The 23,628-nt window shown below is 62.2% G+C and overlaps 3 protein-coding genes across 15 annotated transcripts in view; 1 reads left to right on the top strand and 2 right to left on the bottom strand.

The window, feature by feature from the left end:
- Positions 1–18,680, top strand: part of PC (pyruvate carboxylase) — a 96,580-nt gene extending 77,900 nt beyond the window's left edge. For all 9 annotated transcript variants that reach the window (XM_035013351.1, XM_035013352.1, XM_035013356.1 and 6 more), the window contains 13 exons: positions 1,473–1,635; positions 3,877–4,059; positions 13,881–14,025; positions 14,381–14,470; positions 14,560–14,781; positions 15,240–15,396; positions 15,904–16,144; positions 16,263–16,512; positions 16,711–16,955; positions 17,040–17,219; positions 17,296–17,544; positions 17,838–17,978; positions 18,071–18,680. In XM_035013351.1, the coding sequence (XP_034869242.1) occupies positions 1,473–1,635; positions 3,877–4,059; positions 13,881–14,025; positions 14,381–14,470; positions 14,560–14,781; positions 15,240–15,396; positions 15,904–16,144; positions 16,263–16,512; positions 16,711–16,955; positions 17,040–17,219; positions 17,296–17,544; positions 17,838–17,978; positions 18,071–18,319 (2,515 nt within the window). In that variant the 3' untranslated portion in view covers positions 18,320–18,680. The remainder of the gene's footprint in view (positions 1–1,472; positions 1,636–3,876; positions 4,060–13,880; positions 14,026–14,380; positions 14,471–14,559; positions 14,782–15,239; positions 15,397–15,903; positions 16,145–16,262; positions 16,513–16,710; positions 16,956–17,039; positions 17,220–17,295; positions 17,545–17,837; positions 17,979–18,070) is intronic.
- On the bottom strand, positions 7,032–10,625 carry LRFN4 (leucine rich repeat and fibronectin type III domain containing 4). Of its 2 annotated transcripts, XM_035013362.1 has the most exons (3): positions 10,206–10,625; positions 8,398–9,756; positions 7,032–7,875 (listed from the first exon to the last, which is right to left on the bottom strand). In XM_035013362.1, the coding sequence occupies exons 2-3, from the start codon at positions 9,744–9,746 to the stop codon at positions 7,314–7,316; spliced, it is 1,911 nt and encodes a 636-aa protein (XP_034869253.1). In that variant the 5' UTR covers positions 9,747–9,756; positions 10,206–10,625; the 3' UTR covers positions 7,032–7,313. The 2 variants fall into 2 exon arrangements, with proteins under 2 accessions (XP_034869253.1, XP_034869252.1); XM_035013361.1 differs by lacking the exon at positions 10,206–10,625 and having other exon boundaries at positions 8,398–9,975.
- Positions 18,681–20,460: 1,780 nt separating the features above from the next.
- On the bottom strand, positions 20,461–23,577 carry RCE1 (Ras converting CAAX endopeptidase 1). 4 transcript variants are annotated; one of them, XM_035013364.1, is made up of 8 exons: positions 23,393–23,577; positions 23,153–23,255; positions 22,970–23,053; positions 22,639–22,717; positions 21,953–22,120; positions 21,753–21,824; positions 21,422–21,539; positions 20,461–21,128 (listed from the first exon to the last, which is right to left on the bottom strand). In XM_035013364.1, exons 1-8 carry the CDS (start codon positions 23,575–23,577, stop codon positions 20,768–20,770), a joined length of 1,170 nt encoding a protein of 389 aa, XP_034869255.1. In that variant the 3' UTR covers positions 20,461–20,767. The 4 variants fall into 4 exon arrangements, with proteins under 4 accessions (XP_034869255.1, XP_034869256.1, XP_034869257.1 ...); XM_035013365.1 differs by having other exon boundaries at positions 21,422–21,484; XM_035013367.1 differs by having other exon boundaries at positions 20,778–21,128; positions 21,422–21,528.
- Positions 23,578–23,628: the final 51 nt, after the last annotated feature.

Below are 23,628 nucleotides of genomic sequence, written 5' to 3'. Positions count from 1 at the left end.
TAGCTCTTTCCCTTCCCCTCTGAAGGGTTCTGGGGATAGACACTTTCCATGTGGTTACCTGAGCGAAGCCTAATCAGGTTTCCAGATTGCTTGTATCAGTTTGTTCTCCCATAAGCATTGAGTAGAGACACTTAAAAATCTGCCCATTTAATAAACCATTCAGTTGTTTCAAGATCCTATTTTGAGCCATTTAAGTGTGAAGCCCTGGCTTTGGGCCGGTCCACCTCACCCTGGAACTTTTCTGACAGTTTGTTCCTCCCCCGACCCCCACCTGAGATTGAGGATGCTGTGGGGGCGCCTGCCTTTGCTCAGCAGGTGCACAGAGGCTTCCAGACTCCTTGTCCTCTCGAGGTAAAGGCTGAGTTGAGGTGGACGCCTTGGCTTTGGATTCTGGCTCCATGAGACTTTGCCCGATTGCGCCGCTGTAAACTTGTTGTTGATCTCGGGCCTGCCACAAGCCTGCTGTGTTAAGGGTGGAAGTCTGTGCTTGCTCAGGAGTAGGGGTTTTGTGTCAGAAAGACACAGACCCCACAGACACAGGGTGCAGGTTCCTCCCCGGCCACTATCCACGCAAAGCTTGGGTGAGCTGCAGCCTCTCTGACCCTCAGGCTCCTCCTCCTCTGATAGAAATGACAGACTCTCAGAGCATCATCGTGGAGATCAAGCTTGAAAAGAACACAGCCTTAAGTCCGTGGTGTGGGGATACAGGGATGCACGGTAGTCGTCCTCACTACTGTGAAGTGCTCTATAGGACACCGGGGAAAATCTGCTAGTGCCGTTTGCAGGCTGTCCCTGTCACAAGCCTCAGTGACAATACATTTAAAACCTTGAGTTTTTTTGGTTTTTGTTTTTTTCGAAATCTGTCGCTGTCCTTAGGAGCATGGCAGTCAGTGAGGCTGAGCTTATAAAATCATGCACACTTGTAGAGTTCTGTGCACTAAGATCTCCTCTGGGGTGGGGTCTCGGGCACGAGCCCAGCCACCGCACAGATCCCGGGAGGACGGCACCCTCCCCGTGGCACATCCCCTCGTGGACCCTCCCAACGGCTTGTGTTTCCCATTTCAGCAAGCCCCGTGGTCACAACCCCGCTCTCTTGCAGACCGCCCCCTGCCTCTGTCGGGGTGTAGTGCGTACCGCTCTCCGCATGGAGTGTCTGAGCCTTCAGGTCCGGCTTCATCGAGCGAGGGTTTGGGGGAGGCAGGAGAGACCCTAGGGAGAAAGTAGGGCAGAGTATGGGGAGGGGCCGTTTGGTGGTGGGTACCAGAACAGGTAGATGCAAATATTCCAGTTGGCCCCTCTCCGGCTGCCACCTCCTTATTCAGACTGCCTGGAGTTCCTGACCCAAGTGGGCACCGGGCAGGGGCTGCTGGTCTGGTGGGAAGGAGCGGGTGAAGAGTCGGCAGGCAGGGGTGGGGACCACCCTCCTCATCCATCCCCTGCCTCATGTTCCGCTCCTCCCTGCCCCCCTGCAGTGTGGACTTGGTCCATGCCCAGATCCACGTGGCTGAGGGCCGGAGCCTGCCTGACCTGGGCCTGCGGCAGGAGAACATCCGTATCAACGGCTGTGCTATTCAGTGCCGGGTCACCACGGAGGACCCTGCGCGCAGCTTCCAGCCGGACACTGGCCGCATCGAGGTACGTCAGACTTTCCACGGAACATGCCCTGGTCTCGTGGGCGGGGAGACCCTCCTGTGGGCCCAGAGGGGCGAGGGAACCCTCGCTTGGGATGGCTGAGGGTACGCAGGAGCCGGGCTCTGTCCAAGAGTAAGGAGAGAGCATTCCAGGGGGAGACAGCCATGAGCACAGATTAAAGAACCAGGGAGTGAATCGTGTGGAACAGGGAGCAGACCAGCTGGGTGGAGCCAAATGTAGGGTCCCCAGAAACGAAGCCCAGGCCCTCGATTTTGGCTTCTTACGAGAGCCCAAGGACAGAGCAGTGGCCTCTGTCCTGCCTTCGGTCTGAGGGAATGTGTTGGCAAGGCAGGACCCAGGGGTTGCTGCAAAGGACTGGGGCCCAGATGTCCCAGTGGAGAGGACAGGCTGAGCGAGGCGCCCATTATGGATCAATGCCGCAGTCATGCGGCAGGGAGAAGGTGGAAGGCAGGGAGGAGACTGGATCGGGGCCGCCCAGGGCTGGGTGGGCAGACATGGAGGTCGGCCCTGCCGTGCCTCTGCCCCCGGGAGTATGTCCTGCTCCCCCTCTCTTTTCTCAGCACAGACAGCCCTCCCCCGCCCCTCCCCACTCCCAGCCTCTGGGCCTGCTTGGGGCAGGCGCCCTCTGAACCGCTGGGGTGCCTGTCCCCTGGCCCTCTAGCTCACGCTGGCTCAGAATACTTCTGGAACCTTCAGCAGCACTCCTACCAGCTCCGCTGCTTTACTGCTTCCCCATCTGGTCTGAGCCTCCGAAGAAGCAGGACATGCGCGGGAGCTCAGGTTCTGGCCCAGGGAGAGGCCAGGATGATTTGGAGACAGATACTGGGCTTCTGAGAAACAAGTGATGCGGGGAGGGAAAGAGAGGATCTGGATTCTGAAAGTTGCAGAGCTGGGAGGCTTGAGGCAGAGAGCTGCCACTGGAATTCCATTTCTGGAACAATCCAAGTCCATAGGTGGGGGCCAGCCTGAAGGCTGGAGTGCTGTCTAGTGGGGGCCCCTGACTTCTCTGCCCTCAGCGGGGAAGGGGCAGCCCTGCGACGCACCACTGCCTTCCTCCACCTCCACTTCCAAGGCCTGGCTCCTCTGAGCCTGGTTAACCACAGAATATTTTTAGCTGACAGTTCCTGCTCACAGCTGAGCGTTCACCCTTAAATATTTTATTAAGTTCCTTTTTATCGAACATGGGCCTGTGTCCCTTAGAAGCGGAAACATGGTGCAGTGGGTGTCCCAAGCCCCCTGGGCTGTCCCTCCCACTCCCCGTCCTCCTCCCTCAGCCTCACAGGGGTCCCCTGGCCCAGGTGCAGGCTCGCCCTGCTGCGACTCAGCCCGGGCTGCATCACAGATGTTCATGTGTGTACCTGTTACCCCAGACACCACGAACCTCTGTCCCCACAGGACCCTGTCTCCGTCCAGCTGCTACTTGGAACCCCCGCCCGCCCCCATGAGTCTGCCTCCAGGACCCAGGTCCTTCTCTGCCCTGCTTCCCTCTCTGGGCATGCGGGCACGCACCTCATGTCTGGCCCTTCTCCCTGCTCTTAGTATCTTATCTCCTCTGCCTCCCCTCCTTCTCCCTCCCATTCTCCCCTTTTGGAAGGAAGGGAAGGTCGGGGGGGACACTGAGGCCTTCCCCATCCCTTCACTGTGTGTGTTAAAACAAAAACCCCTTGGCCTGCCTTCCCTCCCTGCCCAGCTTGCGTCCTGCAGTGTCCCTGTCCCCAGTCCAGTTTTCCTTGTTTGTCCGCCCCCTTGCCCAGCAGGGGGCACACACCTCTTTTAGCCACTCACTCTGGTGCCTGGCATGTGGTGGGCACAAATGTCTGGGGGGATGAATGAATCTGAGAGGCAAGAGGGTTGGTCAGGCAGGCGGGTGGAAGGTCGGGCGGATTCGGCCCCTGCCTGCCCAGGGCTGCTCTCCGTGCTCTGCTGAGCTCTGGGCCTGTAGCCCTGGGGCTGGCCGGGAAGGTCCTGTCCTGGACCCTCTCTTGCCCCCTCCCCTGCCAGCTCCTCTCGGGGGAAGGAAGCAGTGACCGTGTGGCACCCAGAGAAGGCGGGATGCCCCTTGTTTCGCTGGCGGAAATGAGGCGGAACTTTGCTAGCAGACTTGGCGCCCTTGTGCGAGGCCCGGCGCCCTGCCACATTCCCACATGTCCAGCCTGGCCCGGGGGCCGCATCTGGACTCCTGCTCCCGGCCCAGTTCCTGACTCTGCTCGCCTCTGCCCGCAGGTGTTCCGGAGCGGAGAGGGCATGGGCATCCGCCTGGATAACGCGTCTGCCTTCCAAGGGGCTGTCATATCCCCACACTATGACTCCCTGCTCGTCAAAGTCATCGCCCACGGCAAAGACCACCCCACGGCTGCCACCAAGATGAGCAGAGCCCTTGCCGAGTTCCGAGTCCGAGGTGTAAAGGTGAGAGGCTGTCGGCCCTGCCTGCCTCCAGGCGCTCTCGGGCCCGCCCCAGTCCTGTCCCTTGGCCGCTCTGCCTCTGCTGGGGCCTGGCCCCTCAGCTGCCCTGGGAGTGGGCCTGGGCTCCTCAGTGCTCAGGGGGGGCCTCGGCCAGAGCCAGGAGTCTTGCTCCGGGGAGCCCCACGCTCCTTCTTGCCCTTCTTAGGTGAGATCACCTGGAGTCTGTGTTCAGCCCACATATTACAGGCCTCCCTTCTGGAAGTTCTGATCCCACAGGTTGAGGTGGAGGCCCCAGAGCCTGCGTTTTGAATAAGCTGTCCGGGTAGTTCTGAACCCCAGGAAAACCCTGGGTGAGAGAGCACAAGCCTGTGTGGACAGGGTCACTTTCCATAAAATGAGCCCCCTGTCTGCCCTCACTGCCCTCATCCCCTGGCCTGGCACATAATGATGTCGTGTTGGGTGCCTTTGGGACCGCTGGGAAGGGAGGCTGCAGCTGGAGGCCTGAGCCAGGGCAGAGGGAGGCACGGGGCCCAGCTGCCGGGCAAGCACCTGAAATGCTCGATGGCCTCTTGGTTCCCCGTGTGCATAGCTAGAGACGAAACCACAGCCACGTGCTGTCTTGTCCTTGAGGCCAGCACTGCCTACATACCCGTGGGCATCCCCTGGGTAGATGCTGCTGGCAGCCGCCCTGTGGCACAGGAAGAGCAGGGAGGAGGGCTCTGCCTTTCGTGGGTTGTGCTGCCCGGCCCTACCGTGCGGTGGCTCTGGGCAGGCCCGCGCCTCATCCTGTCCTGGGAGTGTCCAAAGGATGGAGCCCAAGGCAGGGGATGCCCTCCTTGGCCTGCCGTGCACGCTGTGCGCTGGGGCCCTGGCTGACGGCCCCTTCGTGTCACTTCCTCCTGGCTGCCTCCGGGCCTGCCTGGGGTCCGGGCTCGGTCTGTGGGGTCAGGGCCTGCGGGAGGCACTGTCCTCTCACCCGCTGACACGGCTCTGTGATGCGTCCTGGCAGGGGCCCCGAGGGAGTGCAGGCTTTTGAAAAAGCACTTGGGAGGGAAAGAGAGAGGAAGGGAACCTGCGGGGCCGGTGCTGGGTCAGCTGTCTCCTCTCAGGCCCTTGGCCCACCTCCGAGGGAATGGTGTTCCCAGGGTGTCGGGGTCTCTGTGCTCTCCCATGGGAAGCCTCAGGGCTCCTGGCCTGGGGGCTGTTTCCTGCGCATGTACAGAGATGTGTTGTGTCGTCCTGTGTTCAACCTGCTGCTCTCTGAGGGGTTTTTTCCCCAACTAGGGGAGCTTTTGGGGCCGGGTGGCCAGCACGCACCATGACCCTAGTGTGGAGCCCGACTGCCCCACCCTTCACCCGCCTGTCCTTGTTGCTCTGTCGGCCTTACTGGTGCCCCCCCGCCCCCCGCTGGCCCGTGCCTGTGACCCCCCGGGCCACAGGACCTTCCACCTGTCCCCCAGCCTGGCAGGCTCATGAGGACCCCCTGCCTTAGATCCCTGAGGGCGGAGAAGGGGCCACGGGGCCCACAAGGAGGGAAGTGGGAAGGCCAGCTGCGGGACACGTTTCTGGTTCCGTGGGGCATCAGAGTCCTCCCAGATGTGCACCCTGATGAGGCCGCTGGCTCCTGCCACATCTAGCGCTTCCCGCACCTGGCACCTGGCAGCTCCTTGCTCCTTCTCGTCTCCCCTCAGCCCCGTGCCACCTCTGCCTTCTCCCCACGGCCCCTTGGAGGGTTCATCCTCTCCTGCTATTCTGTTGAGGACCTTGTTTCATTTATTTAAACCAGGATCTCTCTTGGGCCACATCCAGGTATGTGTTCTGTGGCTGGGCGGGCAGGCGCACGAGTGTGTGAACAGTGTGCAAACCCACCAGAGTGTGAGCTTGGCCAGCACACACCTATTGTGCAGTTCTCCTGGGCTGCCCGTTAGAGCCACGGCGGGCCTCACACACAGACGCCACGCGCCCCTTGGCACAGGTACGGTGGCCGCCACAGTCTGGGCACCATCACAGGCCAGTGTCCGCCCTCCGCAGTGGGGCCCAGGCACCTGCATGTTCTTAAAGCGTCGGTGGGGGGCGGGCTGCCAAGCACCGTGGAGAGCCACACGTCTGCAAGCATTTGTGTCTGGAGCATCATTCCTCCCAGCTGACGCTTGGGAGCCGTGATTGTTCAGAGGCTGGCCAAGGCTGTGCCCGGGGCCGGAGGCTGACAGGGATCTTGGGTCGAGGAGGCAGAGCAGGGCAGTGGCCCTGCGGGTGTGGGCACCCCCCTCCTGCCCCCGTGTTAGCCCCTCCAGTGTCCAGCAAGGGTTTGACTCAGTCTTTCCAGACAAGCCCAGAGCAAAGCCGTGGGGGGCGGGAGGGGGGGTGGGGAATCCATGGAGCAGCTGAGAGCTCAGGGCCTCTAGCCCTGACGAACCTTCCAGAAGGTCTTGGGCTGATAGCAGAGCAGTGGGATTCCAAGCCTTTTCCAACTCTTCTGGGATAACATTTTACAAATCCAGAAGATGCCCTGGGAGATGGTGAATGAGGCTGTCCCCAATGGAAGCCATGAGGACTTTCCTACTGAGTTAGAGTATTGCCAGCCAAGGTCCGTACACCCTGAAGGGCTGTGCCATGGTCCCCTTGCCCCTGTTGCCACTCTGTGCACCCTGGCGTCCATGCCTCCACGAGGATGTCACATCTTGTCCACATCCTGCCAGGAAGGGGTGTTCTCTGCACTTACAGACGCAGGCTAGGGCCCAGAGGGCTCAGGCACAGCCCTTCCCCTTCTCGAGGGGCTGGTCCAGCTCACCTGGGACAGGAAGCACCAGCCCCAAGCACCTGGCTGTTAGAGGAGGCTGAGGGCACCCTGGGCTGTTTGGGCCACCTCTGTGGGGCTGACAGCCCCAGGCCTGACCCTGTCCTGTCTGTGCCTCTGCTGGCCCACGTTCCCCGCCGCTCTCAGGGAGCCTAGCCGGATAAGTCAAGGCTAGCACTGAGGTGTACCCAACAATTTTATTATAAAGAAAAACAAGACTCCCGCTTGGTGGCTGCAGCCCCCTGCCTCGGTGGCTGTGAGCACCTGTCAGAGGAACGCGGGTCTGGAGGCCAGAACCAGGGAAAGGGCCCCCTGTCCTGCCAGGTACAAAGGGGGCCTGAGGTACCAAGGGTAAAATCAGGAGGGGCTCCCAGGCAGTGCTGACCCACCGGGCCCCGCAGCTGCCCGCCCCACGCCCTCTGCCCCGACCCCGGCTCGCCCCGGGCCGCCTCCCTTCCCATCACACCACACTCTCCTCCAGCTGCTCCGTGCTGCCCCCAACCCCCCGGCACCCTGCCCCAAGCAGCCCCCCGTGCACAGAGTGGCTCCTCCGGGCCCAGGCCCCTCCAAGGCGCCTGGCGTAGCCGTAGCACCCGCCGGCGTCTCCCAGGTCCAGGGAGCAGCTGCGTTGTGGCCGAGGTGGTGGGCTCCTTGGCGGGTGGGCCTTGGGAGTGGGGCTGGGGCCTCCATTGGTCTGGGATTGGACGTGGCTGAGCTTGAGGGGAAGGCGGCCATTCCCGGCCCCCCGGCCCCGAACCAGCAAGGCCACAGTGAAGACCAGTAAGGCAGCTACCAGCACGCCCCCCACGGCCACGGTCAGGGTCCCGCCCAGCACGTGGGCCTGCAGGGCGTGGCACAGGGGTGCAGCCGGTAGCGTGGAGAAGTGGGCACAGCCCAGCAGCCTGGTAGCTGTGAGGTCGGAAGGCCCAGCGGCGGGTGACAGGGCCAGCAGGCAGAGGTCATAGTCGGCACCAGGGACTAGGTGCTTCAGCAGGAAGTGGTGGCTGGAGGCCGGGACAATCCTGCGGGCAGGGGTGGGTGGTCAGAGCCTAGCTCCAGGCTCTGACCCCACCCCCCATCCTCACCGCATGCTCCCCGGGGCCCAGCTCGGGACACTCCCCTCCCCTAGGGCCACTTGGGCCTCGTTTGTTGACTCAAGAAGGCAGAGAAGCCAAGGCAGGCATGCATGTGTGCAGCTGGGGACAGAGCACGGGGACGGACGGGCGTGTGAGTGTGTGTGTGGACGCACAAGCCCAGGGCAAGCCAGGGAGGCGGTGCAGAGTCACACGGCCAGAGCCAGAAAGAAGACGTCCGCGTGGCCCAGGCTTGTGTGCCCCCGCACAGAGACCCAACACCGGCTAGCCTGGACAGAGAGCTCCTGGGGCACCCCCACCTCTCCCTGGTGCCTGCCCCTCCCCTGCCCCTGCAGGCAGCTCAGAAGCTGAGGAGGGGTGTGTGGAAGTGGAGTCCGGGAGGGGTGGAGAGGGGCCCAGACGGCAGCTGGGAGCGAGGCTGGGGCTGAGGGCTGCAAAGTGCCTCCTCACCGGTAGATGAGGGTCTCGTCCTCGCTGCTGTTGTACTGGATTTGGAACATCCACACGGGGTCTGCTGGCCGCCCCGGCCCCCAGCTCACCAGCCCTGAGGTTGCGGTCACTTCCGTCACCTGCACAGCTGGCTCAGACTCTAGTGTCCCCTCGCCCTCGGCAGCAGTGCGGGCCGAGGCAGCAATGTCCGAGGGCCCCGGGCGGCCCCCCTCCGCGCTGCCATTGCCGCCATGGGGCAGGGCCAGCACCCGGAGCTCCACCTGGGCTGTGGCCTCCCCGGCAGGGTTGGTGGCAATGCAGGTGTAGCCCCCGGCATCCCCAGAGCCCGTCACCCCAATCTCCAGGGTCCCGTTGGGGAAAGCCCGGGCTCGGGAGGAGTTGCCAACCAGCCGGTCATCGGGGCCGACCCAGTGCATGGTGGGCGCGGGGTCGCCGAGCGCCCGGCACCGCAGCGTGGCCCGCTGGCCCTCCAGCACCCAGAGGCGCTGCGTGTGGCGCGCAATGAGGGGTGGCTCGCAGGAGAACTCGCCCTCGGGCACGGCCCAGAAGTAGCGGCCGGCCAGGCCCGGCGGGGAGGCGCACGTCTCCAGGTCGTCGGGCCGCGCCAGCCGCCGTAGCCACAGGAGCTCACAGTTGCAGTGCAGGGGGTTCCCGCTGAAGCTCAGCACCAGGGGGGCGGGCGAGGCCTCCGCGTCGCGGCCCCGGGAAAAGAGCGGGTCGGGGGCCAGCGTGGCCAGGCGGTTGGAGGTGAGGTCGAGGCGGGAGAGCTGGCTGAGCTGGGCGAAGGCGCCCGGGGGCAGCGCGTCGATGAGGTTGTGGTCCAGGTTGAGGGTGTGGAGGGCGGGCATGGCGCCGATGCCAGCCCAGGGCACCTGCCGCAGGTTGTTGTAGGACAAGTCCAGGTCCTCCAGGCTGTCCAGGAAGTCGTCGAAGGCCCCAGGCGAGATGCGGCCCAGCTGGTTGCCGCTGAGGATGAGGTGCTGCAGGTTGACCGGGCCCCGGAGGCTGCCGGCGCCCAGCTCAACCAGCCTGTTGCCATCCAGGTGCAGGGAGCGCAGGCTCTCCAGGTCCCCAAAAGCGCGGGCCCCGATGCGGGTGATGGCATTGCGGGACAGTGTCAGGTCCACCAGCCCCGTCATGTTTCGGAAGTCTGGCGGCCCCAAGGCCTGGATGAAGTTGTCAGCCAGCCGCAACTCCACGGTGCGCCGGTCCACGTTGGGCGGCACAAACAGCAGGCCTCGGTGGGCACAGAGGGTGCTGAGCGACTCGGACAGGTTCTGGCAGACACAGGGCAGTGGGCAGGCGGCCGCTCCACTGGCCAGCAGCAGCAGCAGGAGTGGGGGGGCCATGGTGAGCGCCCTGTAGGGAAGGGCCAGAGCCCAGGCACAGGTGGGGCGGGGGCGGGTGCCCACTGTGCCCGCGGCCCAGTCCCAAGGGCCAGCTTCCAGAGCCTGGCCTGGGGGGGGGGGGTCAGGGTCAGAGGCCCCAGGGGCCCCCCACCCAGGGCTGAAAGAAGGCTGGGGCCTGCAGGGCCAGGCCCCCCAGAGTAAAGGTCACATTTCCCAAGCCGGTAGGGGGGTCCTGGCTCTGGGGACAAGGTGCAGCATGAGGCAGGAAGCGGAGGTGGGCACTAGAGCAGGGAGGGTCCCGGAACTTCCTTTCTCTGGCGTCTCCAGGAACCGCCAGCACCCTCCCTCCGCGCCATCCCCTCCCCCGCCAGGGAAGGCGCCCTCACCCCCCCAAGCCCCTCCCGTGGCCCGTCGCCCCTCCCTGGCCAGCCCCCGCTGCTGTGCCCCGCGGCCCCTCACCTGGTGTCTGTAGCTCAGGGGGCGCGGGCCGGCCTCCCCGTGGGCCTGGCCAGCCCCCGCCGACTCCAGGCGGCTCTCCCGCGGGGGCGAGGCCAGGAGCTGACCGGCCGCCCGCCGCGCGCCCTCCTGCCCATGGCGCTCGGGCCCGCGGCCCCGGCTCACTCGGTTCCCGGCACCTTTTCCCGGCGGCTCGCGGCGGCGGCGGCGGCGACAGGCAGGCGGGCGCGCGCCGGCGAGCACGCGCTCCGCGGACACGCACGTGGAGGGCGGACAGGGAGGGGCGCACGGGGATCCACCCGGGCCGGCTGGCTCCCGAGGTCACGGGGACACGCGGCCACCGCAGCGCCCACGGGTGGCTCCCGGTCACGCCCGAGGCCCGGGCCGGCGCGGGCCCGCCGCGCAGTCCCCCGGCGCCGCCGCAGCGCACTCACCCTGGCACAGGCGCGCGCGCCCCCGGCCACCCTGGCGCCCCGGCATCCTGCACCGCACGGGCGCCCGCCGCCGCTGCGCGAACCGTCACTCTGCAGACAGCCAGACAAAGCGCCAGCTCGCGGGCCCCTTCACCATCTCCCAGAGACAGGAGCCTTTGTCACATGTCGCTGGGCAGCCTCCCCAGCACACCCACACATGCCCACACACCCACACGTCCCCGCACCCACAGGCAGGGCCGGGCGCAAACCCGCACTGTTGTTGGGACCCTCACAGACACACGCTGAAGGTCATAACCGTTCTGCATCACCGAGTCACGTGGAGGGTCCCCAACAGGCACGGGGCCTGGGGTGGGGGTGGGAGTGAGGGGCTGCGGCGACGCCCCCGGCAGGCCGGCTGCGGGGTGGGGCGGAGAGGGCTCGGCCTCCGGGCTGGCGCCGTGCCCCGCCCCTCCCTCCCCTTCCCGGGCTGCCTGCCCCGCCCGGCGTGCTCGGGAGCCAACCGGTCTCCGCCTCCGGCCCGATTGGTCCCGCGCCGCGCGGTTTCCCGGCAGGCCGGCGGTGGCACGCTGTTTGAAGCTGTGCGTCAGTGGTCCTCGCCGCGCCGGCAGCCCGCCCTCCCCCCTCTGTCCCTGTCGGGCCGTCTTCCTGGGAGAGCGGCCCAGGGTGAGCTCGTCTGCGCTGAGAAAGGGCTCCCGGCGGGGGTGCGGTGGGGGGAAGAGTGCCCTTCCCGGCTGCCTCCCTCCGAGGGCCGGGGCTTGGCTGGGAGCGCTGAGTGCTCGGAACCAGGTAGCGCGCTCTGGTTCTTCGGGAAACAAGGGGAGTCGCCACTTCCTCCAGGTATCTCGTAGTTCTCAGGCTACCTGGACACCCCCCACCCCCGTCCCTTTCCCTTCCCTGCAGACATGATGCCTAGGGGCTGGGTGGGCCAGGACCCCTGGGAAACGGAATTCTGATTCTGCCTGGTTCAGCAGCTTAATCTTAGGCAAGTTATTTAACCGCTGAAACACTTGACTCATCTCGGCCGAGGGGTATTAATTACACATAGTCACGTGCCTCATAGGGCTGAGAGGAGAGATGTAGCCTGTGAGGGGCGCAGCCACCTGGCAGCTGGAAGTCGTTCCTAACTGTTGCCACTCCCAGGGCCTCAGCTGTTGCATTTGTAAAATGAAGGCACTGGATTCTAGCCCAGGTCAACTCTGATGCTCAGAAGCATGGGATATCTCTGCCCCTGTCTTCACCTTCAAGAATGTTTTCATTCACTCTAAACAAACCAGTCTACTAGCATCCATCGCAAGCCGCTCTGTGCTGAGAGTTGGGGTACATCAAGAACCAGATGGGTCTGGTTCCTGCCCCCACCGGGCCTCACAGTACATAGGGACGACCGATCCCCCACAAAATCACAAAGGGGGAGGGGCCTACAAATAGGACATGTAAGGTGGAACAGGGGAGGCCTCTGAGAATCCCTCTTAACCCTGTGTGGTTCTAGGTTTTTTAGATGGCTTAAATTGGTTTTATCTTCTCAAATGTCATGCCTTGGTCCAGTTGAAATGTCCCTTTAGGAGGGGCAGGGTCTAGTCTCAGGGACAGATAGGCAGATCTGTCACACCAGAGAGGCATGAGGCAGTGTTGGTTGGGTCCCACTCTGCAATGACTGTGGGGGAGGCACCCTTCGCATCTGGACCTCCAGGTGATAGGAGTGCGGGGTGGGGGGGAGGGACACAGGTAGAATTTCTCAGAGTGGCCGCAGGGCCCAGCAGCATGAGTCCCTACTGAAGTTGCCAACAGAGGTCATGAGTGGGTGACACGGGATGCCTTATCTGAAGTGACAGCCATGTGGTCACAGGCACATGCACGCTCGAATTCCACCCACGGGGCCTGGCAGTCATGGGACGTGGCTCCATGCTGCCTTCCAGGCTCCCTTATGGCCTCTAGGTGGGGCTTGGCCAGCTCCAGCTTCATGCTGTCTCCCAACAGTTCAGTGAGCAGAAATGACCCTTGTGCACAAAGCAGGTGGACACAGATACATCGGACAGCACCCCTGCCCCCAGAATGCTCCCAGGGCTCCCAGGTGTAGGAAGAATGCAGACAAGCAAAAGCTGAGGCCTAGGGAGGCGCTTTCCAACAGCTGATCCCACAGAAGCCTACTAAAAAGGGGGGAGGGCCCGGCTCTTGTGAGGGCAGGAGGTACAGACAAAGGCCTTCCAGTTCAGACTTCGAGGAAGCGCCTACCAGGCCGGCGCAGAGGTGTGGCTGCGTGAGAGCACAAGGAAGTCTGGTGTGGCTGGAGGGGGCCGTGACTTGGGAGCCTGGCAGAAGGCATGGCCTGGAGACAAGGGGTCGTAGAGTCTAGAGATGGCCATGGTAGAACCATCTGGCTTGACCAGTGACACAGGAGTGGGTATTGGGGGTGATGGAGCGTAGGTTTGGGTAACCGGGTGGACAGTGAGGCACCGAGCAGAAGGCAGAGGAGGACTGGGTGAGGGAAGCGGACTTTGGACTTGATGAGCTTGTGTGAGGGCCACACAAAGAGAGGTGCCCAGGAGGCATTTCCACTTTAGGGTCTTGGCTCTGGAGCTGGCTGCCCAGGATGGGGCCACCCAGGGAGAATGTGCTGAGTGAGGAGAAGAGGCCCAGTGACAGCTCTGAGAACTCCATCCTGCAGGGGTGAGAGGAGCCCCCAGTGGGGATGGGGAAGAGGAGAGCAGGAGGTCCTGGAAGCCCAGGGCACCAATGCCCAGGTGGGAGCTGTTAGCAAGTGCAGCGTGGGAGAGGGCCCGCAGGAGTCAGCCACCAGGATGGAGCTTAGTGAGGATACCAAAGTGTGGCTCTTGGGGGCGGAGGGTTGCAGGGAAGGGGGTCGCCGAAGGTAGGGACATTGGTCAAGAAGCACGGCCGCTTTATGTCACGGTGCCGTGGGAAGGGCCTGACCCGTTTTCTGGGCTGTGTGGAGGGGAGGTACTTAATTTCCAGGTCCCTGAGGAAGGAGGAGGTGATTCGGCACATGCTCTGGGTGAGCAAAAGGGGAGGAGGTGGGCTCAGCCCCCGAACAACTTAGGGGACTCTGCCAGGATAGGGGGTTGGTGAGGAGATGGGGAAATGTCATCCCACAGGGAGGCCTCAGACCTCAGCCTAGTATCCTGGGGAACGTGGGGGGAGCTATGCTGGCCCAGGGTGGCACCTTCAGCCTCTTCTTTCCCCAGCCATGCTACACGGTGACACCCTCCCACCCACCTCTGTCCTGCAGACCAACATCCCCTTCCTGCAGAATGTGCTCAACAACCAGCAGTTCCTGGCAGGCACCGTGGACACCCAGTTCATCGATGAGAACCCGGACCTATTCCAGCTGCGGCCTGCGCAGAACCGGGCTCAGAAGCTGCTGCACTACCTCGGTCTGGCCCCGAGATGGCCCTTCTCTCCGCTCCCAGATGCCTTGCTCCTGGCCCCCTGCCTAGAAGAGCTTCCTAGCACCCACTGTCCTTGCTCTCGTTTTGGTCCAACACCCTCCTCCTTTGCTTCACCCTCCCACCTTGCCCACCTTCCTTGCTCCTGATCTTAGAGATGCCCCCTTTTCCGTCCACGTGGCCCTCAGTAGATCCCACTGCTTGGACCCAGGAGGCCCTGGCTTTGGAGAGGACTGGGGATCCTGGAGGAAGCCCTCATCCCCAGGCCCGTCCACTGTCACTTCTGCCCTCAACTCAGACTGTCCCTAGCCCTTCCTGATCCCGCTACCCACTCTCTCCCTAGGTCATGTCATGGTGAACGGCCCAACCACCCCAATCCCCGTAAAGGCCAGTCCCAGCCCCACAGACCCTGTTGTCCCTGCGGTGCCCATAGGTAGGTGAGATTCATTCTGCCAACTCGGGGAGACAAAGAGGAGGCTCTGCTGCCTGAAGGATGGGTGCTAATGCCCAGCTCTGCCCTAGGCCCACCCCCGGCCGGTTTCAGAGACATCCTGCTGCGGGAGGGGCCCAAGGGTTTTGCCCGAGCTGTGCGGAACCACCAGGGGCTGCTGCTGATGGACACGACCTTCAGGGATGCCCACCAGTCACTGCTGGCCACTCGTGTGCGAACCCACGATCTCAAAAAGATTGCCCCCTATGTTGCCCACAACTTGAGCAACCTCTTCAGCATAGAGAACTGGGGAGGTAGGCTGGAGGAGGGCTGGAACGTGGGACAGCACCTGGAAGGAATTGGGTATCCAGTGTAGCCCGGCCCCCGGCCCCCGGCCACTCCGGAGGCTAGAGATGTTAACAGCGAGGAAGCCAGTGAGAAGTGAACAAGGCATGGTGTTCATTTGTTCAGCAGCGACTGGGGCCGACTCCGGGCGCGCCTCACGGAGCTGAGACCCTGGTAGCTCAAGGTCTGTTCGTTACGGCACAGAGAGTTGGTGGCAGGACTGTGAAAGGGGGCACAGAGGACACTGATCCTGAGCTACCCTGAGAGCAGCAAAGGGAAAAGTCTGCAAGGGCTGGGGCAGGGACGTGAGGGACCTGACGATGCGCGGGATGGGGTGAGGGCTGGAGGCTCAGGCCGCAGAGCTGCAGGTGTGGTGGGGTCCCCGGGGGAGTGAGGGGCTGACCCGGGCCTCTTGGTCCCTGTGCAGGAGCCACGTTTGATGTTGCCATGCGCTTCCTGTACGAGTGCCCCTGGCGGCGGCTGCAGGAGCTCCGGGAGCTCATCCCCAACATCCCATTCCAGATGCTGCTGCGGGGGGCCAACGCTGTGGGCTACACCAACTACCCCGACAACGTGGTCTTCAAGTGAGCCTGGGGTCCGGGGGGCTGCGGACACTGTACCGCAGGGCCCCGTGGGGGCCAGGCCACGCTGCAATGGCCTGCACGCCCCGAGGAGGGCTTGACACCGAGCCTCGTAGCTGTCCCCAGCAGGGGCTGCCATCTGGCAGCTTCATGGAGTGAGGATTATGGTTGGAGACCTGGGAGGACTTCTAGCTCATGGGGCAGTGGAAGCCTCAGGGCTCCTTCGTTCGGTGCTCTCTCTCGCTCAGACTGTCACTCTTGCAAGGAATCTCCAGCTGATCCTTCTGACCTGGGCAGCCTGAGCTGCACGGTACAGATCGACTAGGGCAGGACGGCTCTGCTGGAGGCCAGATGCCTCTGGGTGACCCTGCCTAGCCCACACTGGGGCGCCCCCCCCCACACACCACTGGCTCTGTGGGTCCCGCTCCCCCTGCCAGGCCAGGGTCAGAGAAGGATGTGCGGGGCGGGGAGTGAGATGGGATTGACCCTTGGGCTCTCCTACCCACGCAGGTTCTGTGAGGTGGCCAAGGAGAACGGCATGGACGTCTTCCGGGTCTTTGACTCCCTCAACTACATGCCCAATCTGCTACTGGGCATGGAGGCCGCGGGCAACGCTGGTGGCGTGGTGGAGGCCGCCATCTCCTACACCGGTGACGTGGCCGACCCCAGCCGCACCAAATACTCCCTGCAGTACTACATGGGCTTGGCCGAAGAGCTGGTGCGGGCTGGCACCCACATCCTGTGCATCAAGGTGCCTGGAGCCCTGCACCCCACGCCAGGATTCCCCCAGCCCCTTGCCCATCACCCCCCCATATGTCCCCCTCATCATGCCCCCTCCTCACCGCCTTTCTCTTGCCTTCTTGCCCCAGGACATGGCAGGGCTGCTAAAGCCGACGGCCTGCACCATGCTGGTCAGCTCCCTCAGGGACCGATTCCCCGACCTCCCGCTGCACATCCACACCCACGACACATCGGGGGCAGGTGTGGCAGCTATGTTGGCCTGTGCCCAGGCTGGGGCCGATGTGGTAGATGTGGCAGCTGATTCCATGTCCGGGATGACTTCACAGCCCAGCATGGGGGCCCTGGTGGCCTGCACCCGAGGGACTCCCCTGGACACAGGTAGGAACAGCGGGAGTCCCTGGCCACTCCCCTCACAGGTGTGGTCCTCAGCAGTCCTAGTGGCGTCTGGCCTGTGCTAGAATCCAGATGTTTCCTGACCTTGCCTTCCTCACCCACATCTGAGACGGGGCCTGAGCTGGCTCTGGGGTCCTGGGAGGCCACCTGGGAGCTTAGCGTATTTTCCTGGCCTCCCTGCAGGGGTGCCCCTGGAGCATGTGTTTGACTACAGTGAGTACTGGGAGGGGGCCCGGGGATTGTACGCGGCCTTTGACTGCACGGCCACCATGAAGTCTGGCAATTCGGACGTGTACGAGAACGAGATCCCAGGGGGCCAGTACACCAACCTGCACTTCCAGGCACACAGCATGGGGCTTGGCTCCAAGTTCAAGGAGGTCAAGAAGGCCTATGTGGAGGCCAACCAGATGCTGGGCGACCTCATCAAGGTGAGCTAGGCCCGGTGCTTTTATCCCCGCCTCTGGGCCTCCGTAAGATGCCGAGCATCCTAACCCAGGGGCTTTTCTTCTTAGGTGACACCGTCCTCCAAGATCGTGGGGGACCTGGCCCAGTTCATGGTGCAGAATGGGCTGAGCCGGGCGGAGGCTGAAGCCCAGGCAGAAGAACTGTCCTTCCCCCGCTCCGTGGTGGAGTTCCTGCAGGGCTACATTGGCATTCCCCACGGGGGGTTCCCTGAGCCCCTTCGCTCTAAGGTAGGAAGGCCCAGCACAGTGTGAGGGTGGAGGTTGGGTGCAGGCATCAGACCTGACCCTCTGCTTTGCTCCCCAGGTGCTAAAGGACCTGCCAAGGGTGGATGGGCGGCCTGGAGCCTCCCTCCCTCCACTGGATCTGCAGATGCTGGAGAAGGAGCTGATAGAGCGGCATGGGGAGGAGGTGACCCCCGAGGATGTGCTCTCAGCGGCCATATATCCAGACGTCTTTGCCCACTTCAAGGACTTCACGGCTACCTTTGGCCCCCTGGATAGCCTCAATACCCGCCTCTTCCTGCAGGGACCCAAAATTGCAGAGGAGTTTGAGGTCAGTGGCTCTGGCACCTGTCTACACTCCACCCCAGCACCTCTGCTCCTGCATCCCTAAGGACACCAGCACATCTAGAGCTCCAGGCTTTGGCTTGGCTGTCACCCCGCCTCACAGGCTGTGGGTACCCAAAGCACCCTGGACAGACCAGGAGGCTAGGCCTTTACAAGTGAGGAGCTGAGGCCCAGGGTTGGGGGACTTGCCTGGGACTGGGTCGGGGTGCTGCTCTACCCAGACTTGTGTGTTCTGTTGTCCCCCACCCCCAGCTCTGAGCCTCCGTGCCTTCCCTGCAGGTGGAGCTGGAGCGGGGCAAGACCCTGCACATCAAAGCCCTCGCCATGAGTGACCTGAACCGGGCTGGCCAGAGACAGGTCTTCTTTGAGCTCAATGGACAGCTGCGGTCCATTCTGGTCAAGGACACTCAGGCCATGAAGGTACAGTCCCCCCCGCCCCTCCAGGGCCAGCCAGGCAGTAGGGACGGGTAGGGCCTGTGCCTCATGTCTCCTCCCCTCTGCCCTCCCTACAGGAGATGCACTTCCACCCCAAGGCCCTGAAGGATGTGAAGGGCCAGATCGGGGCACCCATGCCTGGGAAGGTAATAGACATCAAGGTGGCAGCTGGGGCCAAGGTGGCCAAGGGCCAGCCCCTGTGTGTGCTCAGCGCCATGAAGATGGAGACTGTGGTGACTTCACCGATGGAGGGCACTGTCCGCAAGGTCCACGTAACCACAGACATGACACTGGAGGGCGATGACCTCATCCTGGAGATTGAGTGATCTTGCCCCAGGCTGGCAGCCTGGCCCTTCCACAGACACTGCGCTGCCGGGGCAGGCCCAGGCCAGCCAGTGCCCGAGGGCACAGAGGCACGGGACCTCCTGTCCTCAGCTGTTTGTGGCAGGAGACACTCTGCCTGCTGTGGCTCATTCCCCTCCTCCAGCCGTCTGTCTTCTGCCTGCCGGACAGCTGCTCACGTAGTCATCTCTTGCCAAATTAAGGGTCCTCTCCTTGTTGGGAGACTACAGGTGGTGGGCCGAAGGCCCAGGGGAGCAGGTTTAGGGGTCCTATCTCCTGGGAGGAGACCTAGGCTCCAGGTCCGGTCCTGAGAACTTTGCTCAATAAAACTGGCTTCCGCTGCCCTCCCGGCCGGGTCCTGTGCAGCACCGCCCCCCCACCCCCACCCCCACCCCAGCGCCACCCAGCAGAGGGACCGGCCTGCCTGCTGGGACTCCCCATGGCAGGGGCAGGTCGGTTGTATCTTCCTCCTTGGAGGGGAGGGAGAATAGGGTTGGTTTCAGCCGCTATGGAGGGCCTGTGGTACATGCATCCCAAACAGGAGTAGTTGTACTGAGAACCTGGGTAGAGGGGTGCTGTTCTAAGCACTGAACACCCATTAACGCAGTGACTTGATCACCCGTTTTATGTAAAGGGAATTGGAGTCCTAGGAAGGTTAAATAACTCGTCTAGGACCCCAGAGCTGGTAGGAGGCAGAGGGTTCACACCCAAGCTGTCAGTGGACTTGCTTCCCAACCACACTGCTTTACTTCCTAAACCCTGGGCCAGCCTCCCACCCCATCAGTCGAGGACTGCATGCAAACAAACAGACGCCAACTTCCAGGAGGTGGGCAAAACCCTTGGATGTGGGAACCTGTGGGTGAGGATTTAGTGGGAGGTGAGGAGTACTGGATTCAGTCTCCGGATCTAAGCCTGCCCGTTCCCATAACCAAGCCCTCGGGAGAATCCCTCACCCGCAGGGGGCAGCAACCCTGCATGCGTCGCTGCACTGCTGCCCACCCCCAGCCCCCACAGGGAGGGGAGATGGGGGCGCCAGGCACTTCCCGAGCAGGAGCATGAGGAAGGGGCAGAGCACAGCCCAGGTCTCCCAGTCTCCAGGGGACCAGGCAGGCAGCACACCCCCAGCACCAGAGCCTAACTTGGGGGGCAGTTTTGGGTTTTCTCCTCTTTGGACCCCAAGATCCCAAAGGTACACTCTAAAACAGGGCCGTGCTCGCCCCCCTCTGGCTTCCCAGCAGCTGCTACACAGGCCAGAGGACAGGGACGCTCTCCACAGCAAGGTAGGTGAGACTGTCATGACGACCTTCTAGATCCAGGTGAATGTAGTGTAGTCACAGCCAAACCGGGGGTGCCCTGGGGAGTGACCGCACACCCATTTCCTTTCAACCACCAGCCTCAGGGGACAGGACTTGGGACCACCTCTTTCAGTCTAGAGCGAGACCTCAAAGCATGATACTCTTTTAAAAGTGAAAGTCCCAGGGGCAAGGGAATGAAAACCATTCAAAAAACAAGAGGAAGGGCAGGTAGAACACTAGAAAGTTCTAAGAAAGAACCCTGAGTTCCAGTGTTGCTCAGCAGGGTCCTTGGTGCTCTCCGGGCTGCAGTCCTTGTTCTGAGTTCCTCCAGGGACCAGACTACCCACAGTGGCAGAGGCCAAGCCAGAAAAGCCTCTACTCCCAGGTGGCTCTGAGCTGGTTCCTCTCCCATTTGAAACCTGTTTATTCTCCCTTGTGTAATGTGAGGCTGGTAGACTTTGAGGAGGTCCTGGTGGAAAGCCTACGGTCGACCCTCTACCCTCTCAGGGGACACAGGTTGGAGGCTCCATCACTGGGGTCAGGGCCCTGGGTTCCGTTCCCTGATCCCGACAGCCAAGAGGCCCTAGGTTGAGCCGAGTCCACGTGTGGCACCTGCAGTCCCAGGTCCACCTGTGCTAGGACTTGGGGCATGGCTGAGAAAGGAAGCCGCAGACCCGAGGCATCAGAGGACCCCATCCTGTCCTTTACTTCAGGGAATTGTGCCTACCAGGCTGAACTGCCCAGAGGTTAGTGTTCAAAGTAGCCAAGAAAGGTGGCGGGCACACTCAAAAGACCCCAAATAGATTGATTTCCAAAGGTCCAAGGCCATGTTACCCAAGTTAAATCTCTTTAATATCTCAATACAAAGTCCTGATGCAAAAAGACAATGAGAAAACCCTGGGAAGTTGGGGGGAGGGATTTTGTAAATTCCACCCCCGAGCAGCTTTTCAGAGGCAGATGGGGGCAGAGGAGCTCAGAAAAGCAGCAGTCCAAAGTGAGGAAGGGAGTGCACGGTTCCTGGGACCTGCCCCTTGTCCCCTCACTCCCAGCTGTTCCTCAACCTCCTTTGGAGAGGAGCTGCACCCTTTGGACATCTGCTCCTTTCTCTTGGTCCCTGGGATTCAACTAGCTCTGGCTTCAATCCCCTACAAAAATTCCTGAGATCTCGGGGGCCCAGCCAGCTCCTCCCCTGCAGTACCCCTTGGTGGGGAGGGGCTGGGGAGCCCGTGAGAGTTCATCGGAGCATGAGTCAGGAGCATGGGTCAGGAGCACAGGGGAGCCTCTGAGTCCCCTGCCCGCTCCAAAAGCACACAAAGGGGAAGGCTGCCGTAGAGCTTGGGGTCCGTGAGGGGCTGGAGCAGAAGCAGGAAGAGTCCCACACCCAGAGCATAGCCTGCCAGCAGGGGCCGCCTCTGCGGATGCTCCAGGGCTGCACACACGGCAGGAAAGCCCATGTAATTGCAGAAGGAGTGGCAAAGAACCGGCCCAATCAGGTGTCCTAGGGAGGGGAGACAGAGCAGCTTTTGGGGCATCCGCACCCCTTCCAGGGCTAATCACCCACATCCCTGAAATAGGACATCAGTGACCCCCCACACACACCACACAGCCTCTGCTCTCTTCCACCTCTCAGACCTCACCAGACTGAAAGCCCTGGCTCTGCCAGTCTCAGACCACAGTGGAAGAAACTTGCCACTCCTACGACAAACAGCGTTCCCATTCTCCCACCCACTCCTGTGGGCCCCTGAGCCCCTTGGCGGGGCGGGGGGGACCCGTGAGAGACTGAGGACCAACCTGTTCGGATGAAGAGGAAAGCAGTGTAGGCACCGAAGACAGCTGTGTAGGAGAACTGGAACGCTGGAGACGGGGAGGCCTCGAGTGACCACACCTGCATGCTCTTCCTGCCCCAGCACTGCACAACCATCAGCCAGAGACATCCCCTTCCCCGAGGGCAGTGGCTGCCTGCCCCAGGACCTACGGCTGTCCTCTACACCCCAACTCCCATGGCAAGGGGCCCTTCCAATACTACAGCCCCCGTTCCCAAGTCTTCCTCCAGAACGGCTATCAGGGACACCCTTACACACCCCGACCCAGGATTGCCCCAGGCAAGCTTTCTAGGACTCACCTGCAGACAAGAAGATGCTCCCCACGCTGCTCTGGCGGAAACGAAGCTGCTCAAAAATGTGGTGAAAATGGGCTGGGAGGAAGGCAAGAACCAGGTCACATTCCTCTACGACTGCCTTATAGGCCGCGCCCTTGCTCCAAACCCCACTTTTGGCTCTCATGCTGGGCACATCTCAACGGGACCAGGTTAGACAAACTCACCAACTCCGAAGAAGAGTGGGCAGGTGAACACGGCAGGGCCCAGGCCAGTGCATGGTGCTAACATGGGCAGCATGCAGGCCCGGAATACCAGTTCTTCTGTCAGGGGTGCAATCACTTGGTTCCGCAGCCAACGCATGTCTGTGAGGCAGCGGGCCCAGGAGCGAGGGGCTAGGGAGGGGATTCAGGACCAAGAATCAGTGACTAGCTTTGAACAAAGAGATCCTAGAGGCCCCAAAGGCCCCCCTCCCACAACCTCTCCCTGGTCAAACTCAGATTAGGCATCAATACTCCTGAGAACAGGAAGAGTCAAGCTTCATCATCGCACCCAGCACAAAACACTGTTTCAAGAGGCCTGCAAGAAAAGGTATTAGCAGCTGAGGCAGAATGTCCTGCTTGTAAATTCTGGAAACATCAAAATCAGAACTCAAAACCAGCTCTGACTTGAAGCAGCCAAACGTTAGAACGATGTTCTTCAGTCCCCACAAGGTACTGTTGCAGCTTCCTAGGGGACTCCCTGGATGTCAGGAACCAACTCAAGGCCATCTGCTACACGTTCCCATTTTACTGATAAGGAAACAGGCATCTCCTACGTCTCGCGTCCAAGTCCTGCCATGAGCCCACCTACTCCCCTTCTCACTGAGCTGGGCTGCCTGTGCCTACTTTTCCCCTCAGCCTTAAGGACTCACCCAAGACAACCTTCAATCCATCTGCCAGATCACATGGGCAATCCATAGAGAGCTGCATCAGTGGGCCCAGGAAAAGGATCTGGGGACAGAAAAACGAGCCATCAAAGGAGAGGCTTAAACCATAATCCACCACCCTTGCTCAGAAAAGACCTCATGAGACTTCAAGCCTCCTGTTCTCAGCCAGGATTTCCCACCCACGCATACCCGAGGGCCAAGGACCATCTCACAATTTCTGCGGCCCATCAATCAAAATACGGACACAATGAAGAAAAAAAGGCCATGGAAAGGAACATCATGCCAAAAACAAGAGAAAAATAAAACGAGCACTCACCATGGTCAGCAGCAGGGGTAGCAGTGCTGCTGGGAAAATGCCCTCCAGCCTGAAGCCCATCAGGGTGAGCAGGGATGTGCCTGGCTGAGCCACAGGAAAGGAGGCATCAGTCTTGCTCTCTCCCCGCTGAAGACCCCAGAGATCCTCCCCCTCTTGCCCTCTGCCCCGCCTCCTCCTTCGCACCTGGATGCCTGTGAGTTCTCTCCAGAGTAGCACGCAGAGGGGCGAGAGACTGGACACCACCAAGACGCTAGTGAAACGCCGCTTGATGACGGCAGGATGGTCCCTACGGAGGGAGCAGTAAGTTCTGGGGGCCCACAGCCGCCACTGGAGAGCGCGGCCCCGCCCCCGGTTCGCCCAAGCTCCGCCCACAGCCCCGCCTCGCGGAGGCGCGGGTTCCGGCCGCGCGCGCAGCCCCCGCACCTGGGCAGCTCACTCTTCCAGACGTAGAGGCTGCCCACATAGGAGCAGGCAAGGCTAAGACAGGAGAACACTGACACCCAGCAGCACAGCCCAGGGCCTGGACCGCCCAGAGCCGCCGACTCGGGCTGCCGCTCCGGCCGCGATACCGACAGCAGGCGCAGCCCATCCCCGCCCAGCGCCGCCATCGCGCCCGGACCCGCGGCGCGCGCCAGTGACGCGATCCCGCCGGCGCTCGA

This window comes from Mirounga leonina, unplaced genomic scaffold (genome assembly GCF_011800145.1).
Source record: "Mirounga leonina isolate KUSES-001 unplaced genomic scaffold, KU_Mleo_1.0 Mir_166, whole genome shotgun sequence".
NCBI classification, from domain to species: Eukaryota; Metazoa; Chordata; class Mammalia; order Carnivora; family Phocidae; genus Mirounga; species Mirounga leonina.
The sequence above is the reverse complement of the archived record's forward strand: the minus strand, read 5'-3'. Positions and strand labels throughout refer to the sequence as shown.

What these genes read in the sequence shown, in the direction of transcription:
- LRFN4 (XM_035013362.1), bottom strand. Translation starts at nt 9,746, where the DNA reads ATGGCCCCCCCACTCCTGCTGCTGCTGCTGGCCAGTGGAGCGGCCGCC. An exon ending in GACGAGACCCTCATCTACCG is followed by an intron (nt 7,876 to 8,397) that starts GTGAGGAGGCAC and finishes CCCTGCCCGCAG; the next exon opens with GATTGTCCCGGCCTCCAGCC.
- RCE1 (XM_035013364.1), bottom strand. Translation starts at nt 23,577, where the DNA reads ATGGCGGCGCTGGGCGGGGATGGGCTGCGCCTGCTGTCGGTATCGCGG. An exon ending in GAGAACTCACAGGCATCCAG is followed by an intron (nt 23,054 to 23,152) that starts GTGCGAAGGAGG and finishes CCTGTGGCTCAG; the next exon opens with CCAGGCACATCCCTGCTCAC. An exon ending in TACCCCTGCTGCTGACCATG is followed by an intron (nt 22,718 to 22,969) that starts GTGAGTGCTCGT and finishes TTCTGTCCCCAG; the next exon opens with ATCCTTTTCCTGGGCCCACT.